Source organism: Antennarius striatus, chromosome 23 (genome assembly GCF_040054535.1).
Source record: "Antennarius striatus isolate MH-2024 chromosome 23, ASM4005453v1, whole genome shotgun sequence".
In the NCBI taxonomy this organism is placed as follows: Eukaryota; Metazoa; Chordata; class Actinopteri; order Lophiiformes; family Antennariidae; genus Antennarius; species Antennarius striatus.
In genome coordinates, this window is record NC_090798.1 from 6,707,794 (window position 1) to 6,718,831 (window position 11,038).

The following is an 11,038-nucleotide window of genomic DNA, read 5'->3' on the forward strand; positions in this document are numbered from 1 at the left end:
TGTGAAGTTTCCAGTGATTCCAGATCTTTTTATTTTTTTATGGATATTCCTGCATAAAACTGAATAATAATTCTAGTCTGCTCTAACATTGTTCCTGACTGTTTCCAGGTGACAGAGATGGGGTAGCATCCTTTGTAAAGGTGGATATTCCTCTTCCCTGGAGCAATGCTCTGACATTCTGTAGGGAGAATCATGTCGATCTAGCCAGGTACAGTACAGCACAACACTGGCAAGGTGGCACAAGCAGTGAACATAAAACTTTAAGGATTTTTGTACTTTTCATCACTATGTTTATTACTATTTTTGTTTTTACCTTAAATACGTCATTTCTTAACCATTTGGAGCAATGTTTTGCTTTTTCTGGTGTGATTTATTTCTTTACTTATACTAAACCTTGGTGTGAATCTGCAACTTTTTAACACTCAGTATTCGAAATCGGCAAGAAAATGAAATCATCGCCAACCTGTCAGCTGGAGATACGGTATGGATTGGTCTGCATGGGGGAAGAGTGTGGTCAGATGGAAGCAGCTCTCCATTTCGACAGTGGGCCAGTGGTGAACCAAACTCTATCACAAATCGGTGTGTCGCTGCAAGAGAATCAGGATTGTGGTCAGACGAGGACTGCTGCCGCAGTTTCCCCTTCATATGTTATGCAGAAAGTAATTAATCTTATTTCTACATATTTTGCTGTATAGAGATTTAGACTAACTTTCTAACCCGTGCACAAGAGCTACAGAGGCCAAGATATACCAGAGTTGATCAGACCGAAGGTGCAGGCTGTGCAAAGAGATGTCAGAGACAGTCCAACATATATGTGTAGCACAAACATTTGTACCCAGAATGGACTACAATTATACAAATTCCTATTGGACCTACCACGAGATGTTGATGAGACAATTGCCTGGTGAATGTTTTCAATTTCGTCAAGGAAGATTACTACCCCTTTGTTCATTCAGGAGCCTGCTTAAATGCAAGGAAGATTACTACCCCTTTGTTCATTCAGGAGCCTGCTTAAATGCTATCGTAACTGACCTGCTCTCCCACCGCTAAACACACCTCCCACACCGAGCAGTTGTGGGGGGTATTAACTTTATTCAATGCTGCCATATTAGTTTCGCCAGAGTTGCTTTCTCCTCCACGGTAGCCCATCCCTGGGTTATCATAGTGCCTCTTAATCTCCGCAAAAGTCTCACAAACAACACAACTGTGAATGAAACTTCAGTAAATGAAAGTGAAGATGCCTGCATAACAAAAAGCAAAAAACTACAGAGTGAATAGACACTTGGATGCCAAACTCCCGTGTATTTCTCTCACAAACTCCTAAAATGTGACCGTGGTTAAATTATGGTACACAAAAAACTGTTGGAAATACATTAAAAAAAAACAAAAAAAATAGAGTGACGCGCAGATAGGCTAACACACTCCTTCCTCTTCGAAGATCAAAGCAAAAAGAGAGAGAGAGAGGGACTGCATGGCATTGTGCCCGGAGTTTCCCCTGCCTCACACCCCAAGTGATTGTAATGAGAATGTATAAGTAGACACTGTTGCCCTCACTCAATAGCAGTATTGTTTTTGGCAGGTTTAAGATTAACTTCAGTGAATTTATTCTTGATTTTGAATGACTGCTCTGTGAATGGTGTATAGTTACCAAAGGTAGTCAAAACATTTGAAACTTTGGTCCTTAATAATCACTACTTTGCTTCCCATTTTTTTGTTTCTGTTTCTCCCAACACAGACAGCTTTGAAGCAATAGCTCAAAATGAGACCAGCATCACTCTGCAGTGGAATACAGTGAACGACAATGTTGACTTTATTATCCAGTTTAATGGTTCAAAGATAAACATCACTGCACCAGATGGAGATGGACCAGTAACTCACACAGTTTCAGATCTCACTGCTGGAATTCAGCACACATTCATTCTGTTCTCTGTGTTTGGGAAAAGCAGAAGCAGTGGAATTCAAATCAGTGCAGTCACTGGTAAGATGACTTTACATTTTCTCATATCTTCTGATGTTATGTGAGTACATTTTGGTGTTAGGGGTATGGGGGAGGAATATTCAGATTGTGAATATGTAGTTAGTGGTATATACTAAAATGACATTTTCGACACCTCATCATCATCAATTCTAATTACAGGTTAGAAAAGCAAAACCAGGTAATCATTTGATACAGTTAGACAGGTCTGACGGGGGCTAGGCAGAAGACAGGATGAAGGAATCAGGTTTGACGGGGGTTATACACAAGACAGGATGAAGGAATCAGGTCAAATATTAAAGTATGACAGACAGAGACGGGAACATTGGACAGTAGGATCTGGAACAGAGCTGACAAGAGAACATGTCATGAGGAGGATGAGCAACAGGTGGCCACAGCAGCACAGGTGACAGGAAGAAGCCTTATTGTGTGGAGAGGAATTTGGACAGACAAGAGATGTCAATGCTGTAACGGAAACACTGATGGTTAGAAACGGAGATGAAATTAATTCTCATCAGGGTCATGAGAATTAATTTGAAGCGTATAAATTGTGGCTGTAAAATACTGCTAATCTCTGACAATATCCGGAACGATCAATGATACTTTCAACTCATTAGCGTGATTCTGAAGATACTGAACTAAATGATGGACCTAGAAAAGCACAATGAGCAAAAATTAATTAAACAGTTATATACATGTGGTGGCTCAAAGGTTCACAAAATGAAGGTACCAGGGCCTATTCCTTTCTGTGTGGCTTCTCTCTGGGTTCTCCTTCATCCTCTCAACCTCCATAAACACTCAGCTTAGGTGAATTGTTGTTCAAAGGTCCATCAGAGTTTTAACACGCAAGGTGGATAGTTGGCTGTAGACCAAATCATCTCGTCTAGCCAAATGGATGAATTGCTTAATAGTTTATCCGTCCTTGAAAGTTTGATTTAATTCCATCATTGTTTTCACCAGCTCCTCTAAATACAGACGGCTTCCGGTCAATAGGACGAGATGAGACCAGTATCACTCTACTGTGGAATACAGTGAACGACAATGTTGACTTTATTCTCCAGTTTAATGGTTCAGAGATAAACATCACTGCTCCAGATGGAGATGGACCAGTAACTCACACAGTGTCTAATCTCACTGCTGGAACTCAGTATACATTTACTCTGTTCTCTGTGTTTGAGAATGTCAGAAGCAGTGGAATTAAAATCACTGCAGTCACTGGTAAGATGATTTTATATTTTTCACTGTCCCCTGATATTGATATGACTCCTTTTTATTTTGTTACCTGTAGGAGAGATAATATAAGAACAGAAAACAGAAGCTTTGTCAAATTGGCTCTCATTGTGTTTCTCAATCCAAAAAGAAAATGCTTTCTTTAATTATTAGCCCCTCTTCCTCCTGGCCGTTTGCGCCGGTATTTCTTCGTGAATGAGCCTCGGAACTGGACCCAGGCACAGAGCTTCTGCAGAATGGAGTATAGTGATCTGGCCACTATAACCAACACAGATGAAGGTGCTGCCATTGCCAGCTTAACAGCAGATCTAGGCAAGTTTGTTTGTTTTTTAATCTTGAAATCCTGTACTGTACATGTTTATAGACTTTTGCTTAAATCCTCATCAGCAGACAGACAAACCAAACAAAAACAATGACCAGATGCTGAAGTAAACATAAACCCTTTAGTAAACCTGACAATGTGGAATATGAAATAACATCTGTTCTGTTACTCTTTGTCAATTGGCATATAATTTTTCTAGAATGTTAAAATCATTGATTATTGTAATCTAATTTTACCCGAACGCAAAAATTGATATGACTGGATATCTGTCAACCCAACACAGTGTTCTACATGATGGTTCAGTGTTGGGGAAGGAGGGGACAGAGGACACCTTTTAGATTACTTGTTATGTTATGACACTCGAAAAACACCATGTGAACAGAAAGTAGATTGTATTCAGGATGTATGAATTGAAATAGAGCTGGTTCTATTTCAAAGAAATATACAGGAAATATCTGTTTGGATTTGATTCTGAATATTCTGATATTCTACAGATGGTTCAGGAGATTATTATTGTTCGGGTATTGATGATGACGATGATAATATGACTGGTGAGTAGAGCTACACATACACACACAATAACACACAGGCACACACACACACACAAACACACACACACACACACACACACACGCACACAATATTTACCACTGCACAAAAAAATCCATCCTTCCATCCATCCATCTATCCATCTTCAACTGCTTGTCTGGAACCATGTCGCAGAGTCAACAATCTAAGCAAGGATTTTTAGATTGTTGTCCATGTTATGCTTTCCATTTCCCAGAAACCTCATCTAGGTGTTCCTGGGGGATCCCAAGGCATTCCCATACCAGACGAGAGACATAATCTCTCCAGCAAGTACTAAATCTTCCCTGAGAACTGCTGGTAGAAAACACTTTCAATGGAAACTTCGGGGAAACTTCTGAAATTGATGCCCAGGTCACCTCTGCTTGCTCCACTTGATATGGAAGAGCTTCAATAATACTCTGAGTTTCTCCCTGGTGACTGATCTCCTCACCCTGTCTCTAAGGATTTACCTAGCCACTCTACGGAGGAACTCTTTTCAACCACTTATCTGGGACCTAAATCTCAAGACCTAAATCTCTTGATCACAGGTCAGAGTAGGAACGCAGATTGACCAGCAAGTACTGTGTCTTCCAACTCATCTCTTTCTTCACCATGCAAGACCTATACAATCACTGCAGCCACTGCACTCATCCATCTCTATCTCATGGTCCATTCTTCCCTCAATCATGAACAAGACTCCAAGATACTTGAAATCCTTCACTTGGAGCAAAAACTCCCCATCGACCTGGAGAGGGAAGACCACCTATTTACGGTCAAGAACCATGGCCTCAGATTTGGAGGTATTGACCCTCATCCCACTCCAATTTTCCTTAGGTGCAAACCACCCCAGTGTACACTGAAGATCCAGGTTTGATGAGGCCAACAGGACAAGAAGCAGAGTCCCAAACCAGACTCCTTGCAGTCCCTGGCTGGACCTAGAATTTCTGTCCATGAAGATTATGAACAGAACCGGTAGCAAAAGTCAGCCCTGCCAAAGTTCAACATTCGCTTGGACCAGGTCTGACTTACTGCCAGCATTGCGAACCAAGCTGTCTTTTTTCATATAGGCATTGGACAAGTCTTGGACAGCGAAGGGCAGCTAATGCCACACTCCCAGAGTACTCCCCACAAGATACCACAAAGGACATAATCAAACACCTTCTCTAGATCCACAAAGCACATATGGACTGATTTCCTACAAACCCCAGAGTCAGACAGACATACACATTTATCTGATTCAACACTTGGTAATATTTGTTTGAATGCCATATTTTATCTGGAGGTTGGATAGGTCTCTATTTTGAAGTCACCTAATGTCAGTTTGGATTTATTCTGCCTGTTCTGTTGTTCTACAGATGTTTCAGCGAGTGTTTTTAATTTTGGAATGATTGTAGTGGTGATGGTACACACAAACACACACACACACACACACACACAGACACACACACACACACACACACACACACACACACACACACACACACACACACACACACACACACACACACACACACACACACACACACACACACACACACACACACACACACACACACATACCTTCACATACATTCACACATAAAATAAAGACACACTGTCAAATCTATGTTATTTTGCTGGTCATTCTCAGGACAGATCAAGTTGAGGATAGTGGGTCTTCATGTTTCTGGTACAATTAGATTGCAGTTCATCAGTGTTTTTCACTGAAAGTGGAAACCCAAAAGAACAGGATTCTATTTGGTTTATCTGGCTGTAAAAGCACTTTGAAATGTCTGCCGATGTGATCAAGCGCTGATTCTCAATATTACAGCCAGAGCTTCACAAGGTCTTTATTTTGATTTAATGAATGGCTGAACATTGTCACCTACTATGATGAAATATACAGAGAATATCTGTTTAGATTGATTCTGAGTGTTTTGATGTTCTACAGATAATTCAGAAGATATTTTGTTTTCGGGTAGCGGTGATGATGACGATATACATACAACTGGTGAGTATAGCTGAAACACACACACATACACACACACACACACACACACACACACACACACACACACACACACACACACACACACACACAGTGCAATATTTACCTCTGCATGCTTATTACAGATCATTACTACTGCAAATAGTTGTATGACCATTTGCAGCAGTAAGACAGACTCTCAAATCCCGATTATTCTGCTGATCCTTATCATGAAGCCAGAATCAGATCAAGACTAAAGTACCAATTCATGTTCAGGAAGATCAAGTTGAGGATTATAGGCCTTCATGGTACTGCAACATTTAGATTGCAGTTCATCTGTGTTTCATATCATTACTGACACCTGCTTTTCTCAACTTTTTTGTTTGTAAAAAATGAGTGTTGTAGTTTTGCATTTATACTATGGGTCATTTCGGCACTTGATAATATTTGTTTGATTCTCCATATTTTAGGCAGAGCTTGGATAGGTCTACATCTTGATTTGATAAATGGTTGGAGATGGTCTCTGAACAACGTCACCTTCTACGGTCCAGGAGAGGCAGACTTTAGAAACTGGTTCTCTGGACAGCTTGAGAGTCCTGTAGAACCGAGCTGTGTGGGGCTGTTCAGTGACAGTCCACACAACGGCACATGGCTTGGCTCTCGTTGTTACATCCGACGACCTTTTGTTTGCTACAATGGTGAGTGTTTCAATGGGTGTGTTCTAAACTCAGAGTGAAGTCTAACTACTTTTGCATAGAGCTTTTAAAATCATGTTGCTTTTTCATTATGTAGAGGTGATGTCTGAAGTTTCAGTGATTCCTCGTATTTTTCTTTATGAACATTCCTGCATAAAATGAAACAATAAGTTATGTCTGTCCTGACATTGTTCCTGACTATTTGCAGGTGACATAGATGGGGCACCATCCTTTGTAAAGGTAGATATTCCTCTTCCATGGAACAACGCTCAGACATTCTGTAGGGAGAATCATGTCGATCTAGCCAGGTACAGTACAGCACAAACACTGGCAAGGTGACAAAAGCACAGAACATAAAACTCTAAGGATTTTTGTACTTTTCATCACTATCTGTATTAATATTTTTGTTTGTACCTTAAATGCCTCCTTTCTTAACTATTTGGAACAATGCTTTTCTTTTTCTGGTATGATTTATATTTTTATTTGTACTAAAACTTGGTTTATATATGCAACTCAGTATTCGAAATCAACAAGAAAATGAAATCATCGCCAACCTGTCTGCTGGAGATACAGTATGGATTGGTCTGCATGGGGGAAGAGTGTGGTCAGATGGAAACAGCTCCCTATTTCGTCAGTGGGCCAGTGGTGAACCAAACTCTATCACAAATCGGTGTGTCGCTGCAGGACAATCAGGATTGTGGTCAGACGAGAGCTGCTGCCTCAGTTTCCCCTTCATATGTTATACAAAAAGTAATGAATCATTTTTTCTACAAAATTATGATTTGTTTATGTTGTACATTTTTAATTATTGCAGGTTACATAGATAGTATTTCAACAGTTTGCTCATAATTTTAACATTTTAAGTTTTGTGGTGGACAGCTTGATTTCTAAATTTCTGTGCGATTGAACAACAATCATGTTCTCAATGAACCCAAAAGACTCATTAATATCAAAGTTGAATACTTTTGGAAGTTGGAGTGGGGCTCTCTTGGGTTTAGCTATTTTAGGAGGACTATTACTGTGTATAATTATTAGGCAACTCAACAAAAAACAAATATATACCCGTTTCAATTAATTATTTTCACCAAGGAAACCAATATAACAGCTCAACATTCACAAATATAAATTTCTGACATTCAAAAACAAAACAAAAACAAATCAGTGACCAATATAGCCACCTTTCTTTGCACGGACACTCAAAAGCCTGCCTTTCATGGATTCTGTCAGTGTTTTGATTTGTTCACAATCAACATTGCATGCAGCAGCAACCGCACCCTCCCAGACACTGTTCAGAGAGGTGTACTGTTTTCCCTCCTTGTAAATCTCACATTTGATGAGGGACCACAGGTTCTCTATGGGGTTCAGATCAGGTGAACAAGGAGGCCATGTCATTAGTTTTTCTTCTTTTAGACACTTTCTTGCAAGCCACACTGTGGAGTATTTGGATGCGTGTGATGGAGCACTGTCCTGCATGAAAATCATGTTTTTCTTGAAGGATGTGGACTTCTTCCTGTACCACTGCTTGAAGAAGGTTTCTCCCAGAAACTGGCAGTAGGACTAGGAGTTGAGCTTGACTCCATCCTCAACCCAAAAAGGCCCCACAAGCTCATCTTTGATGATACCAGCCCATACCAATACCCCACCTCCACCTTGCTGGCTTCTGAGTCGGACTGGAGCCCTCTACCCTTTACCGATCCAGCCAGGGCCCATCCATCTGGGCCATCAAGACTCACTCTCATTTCATCAGTCCATAAAACCTTAGAAAAATCAGCCTTTCTTACCTTGGTCATGTCTCTAAGTATTGCACACCTTGTGCTTTTGGGCACTCCAGTGATGTTGCAGCTCTGAAATATGGCAAAACTGGTGGCAAGTGGCATCTTGGCAACTGCAAGCTTGACTTTTCTCAGTTCATGGGCAGTTATTTTGCGCCTTGGTTTTTCCACACGCTTCTTGCGACCCTGTTGACTATTTTGAATGAAATGCTTGATTGTTCGATGATCACGGTTCAGAAGCTAGGCAATTTTAAGAGTGCTGCATCCCTCTGCAAGATATCTCTCTATTTTTGACTTTTCGGAGCCTGTCAAGTCCCTCTTCTGACCCATTTTGCCAAAGGAAAGGAAGTAGCCTAATAATTATGCACACCTGATATAGGGTGTTGATGTCATTATACTACACTCCTTCTCATTACAGAGATACACATCACTTGTTATGCTTAATTGGTTTTAGGCTTCCGAGCCTATACAGCTTAGAGTAAGACAACATGCATAAAGAGGATGATGTGGTCAAAATACTCATTTGCCTACTAATTCTGCACTCACAGTAGTCAAGATATTTAAAACTTTGTTCCTTAAAAAAGACTTCTTTGCTTCCTATTTTTTTGTTTTTAGTTCCTCCAAACACAGACAACTTTGAAGCAATAACTCAAAATGAGACCAGTATCACTCTGCAGTGGAATACAGTGAACGACAATGTTGACTTTATTCTCCAGTTCAATGGTTCAGAAATAAACATCACTGCACCAGATGGAGACGGACTAGTAACTCATACAGTGTCAAATCTCACTGCTGGAGCTCAGTACACATTCATCCTGTTCTCTGTGTTTAAGAGCGTCAGAAGCAGTGGAATTAACATCACTGCAGTCACTGGTAAGACGTTTGTAATTTTTTTTCTATGCTTTCTGCTCATATGTGTCAGCGGCAACTCTAAATAAAGGTAACAAAAGCAAATAGTTTTCTAGAGTGGCCCCTTAATGTGCTTGTGTCACATCCGGTGTGTACCCCACCTCTCGTTCGTAGCAAGCTGGGATGGGTTCTAGCAGCAATTGTGAACAATCAGGTCCATCAGTGACTGTAGACAAGATTAATGAATTAATATCCTGTCCTTGCTTGAAATTTTTTTACACTTTCACCCTGATCCTAAAAACACTGATGGCCTCTGATCATATCATGAAGATATTTCAATGAAGACATTTAAATATCCCAGATGATACATGGACTAATTTGCAATAATGTAACAACTAACAGCTCTTTATAGAAGTTATCAACAAACCTTTAGTTTTAGGGATGTTGTTAAATGATGTTGTTTTCCGTTTTTCCTTGTGACATGTTGGTTTTTAGATATTGGTGCAGGAACAGTGTTGCCTTTAATGTTGTTATTTTTCCAAGCCTAGCCACCATGGCTGAGAGTGCCAGTCCATTTGTTTTCCATACCATGGTCAATGTTAATGTTTTGGAGGGATGTTTGCAGTCTAATAAAAGCAACACTTACTGCTTAGAACTGCAGTGATTGGGTTCAGTATCTTTCTCTTTTTGCTATTATATTATTCATGTAAACTCTCCACATTAGAGTCAGAAGAGCAATTTGCTGTCTTATTTAGAGGAGGGCTGGTGAGACGGATAAAAAAAAAATTGGGCTGGACTTGTTAAACCTCTGGAGAGCCTACATTGAGGTGTCATGAGTAACTATCACCCTTGGTATTAAATTTTGATATTGCAGTTTAGAAAGCCATTTCCTTCATTTGGACCCATCCAAATGTTCTTCTTCTTCATCTTTTAGCTGGTTAGTATTTCAGTGTTGAAATTGATACTTTACAAACTCATTTAAAAGTGACACATTTGTTGTTGATTTTAAAGTTTGTGCAAAATAAAATTCATGTGAAACATAACACAAAGATGTTGAGAAAACAAATATATATTGTACTGTTAACATGTTGTACAATTAATATGAAATCAACATTTTCTCTCTATCAGCTCCTCCAAATCCAGAAAATTTCATATCAAATGAAAGAAATGCAACCAGCGTCACTCTCCAGTGGAATACTGTGAACAGCATTGTTAATTTTATTCTCCAGTTCAATGGTTCAGAGATAAACATCAATGCACCAGATGGAGATGGACCAGTAACTCACACAGTGTCAGATCTCACAGCTGGAACTCAATATACATTCACTGTCTTCTCTGTCTTTGAAAACGTCAGGAGCAGTGGAGTAAGCATTACTGTGGTCACTGGTGAGTTAATTACCTTCATCAATTTATATTTATCCAGGTTCAGGACGGTTCTTGATACTTGACAATAAACCATAAAATCAAATATACACATCAATATTTTGTGTTATAGAAATACTTGTGACAAATTGTTTTTTTTAGGTAAAATGCATTGACGTGTAATTATTAGTTTCATTAGGTTCACTCTATTTTCAGAAAATGTCAACTAATCTTAATATTGTTTTCACCCTTTCCAAATATTTTTCGCTCTGCCTGGTTCAACAACAGATATGGGTAAGT

General features: G+C 39.7%; 1 protein-coding gene across 1 annotated transcript in view; it reads left to right on the plus strand.

The window, feature by feature from the left end:
* The window catches only part of LOC137590968 (macrophage mannose receptor 1-like), a 32,355-nt gene extending 21,531 nt beyond the window's left edge, over positions 1-10,824 (plus strand). The window contains exons 20-31 of the mRNA XM_068308828.1: positions 109-208; positions 427-659; positions 1,736-1,978; positions 2,936-3,193; positions 3,359-3,517; positions 4,022-4,078; positions 6,025-6,084; positions 6,531-6,758; positions 6,964-7,063; positions 7,273-7,505; positions 9,143-9,400; positions 10,505-10,824. Coding sequence (XP_068164929.1) covers positions 109-208; positions 427-659; positions 1,736-1,978; positions 2,936-3,193; positions 3,359-3,517; positions 4,022-4,078; positions 6,025-6,084; positions 6,531-6,758; positions 6,964-7,063; positions 7,273-7,505; positions 9,143-9,400; positions 10,505-10,824 — 2,249 coding nt within the window. The remainder of the gene's footprint in view (positions 1-108; positions 209-426; positions 660-1,735; positions 1,979-2,935; positions 3,194-3,358; positions 3,518-4,021; positions 4,079-6,024; positions 6,085-6,530; positions 6,759-6,963; positions 7,064-7,272; positions 7,506-9,142; positions 9,401-10,504) is intronic.
* Positions 10,825-11,038: the final 214 nt, after the last annotated feature.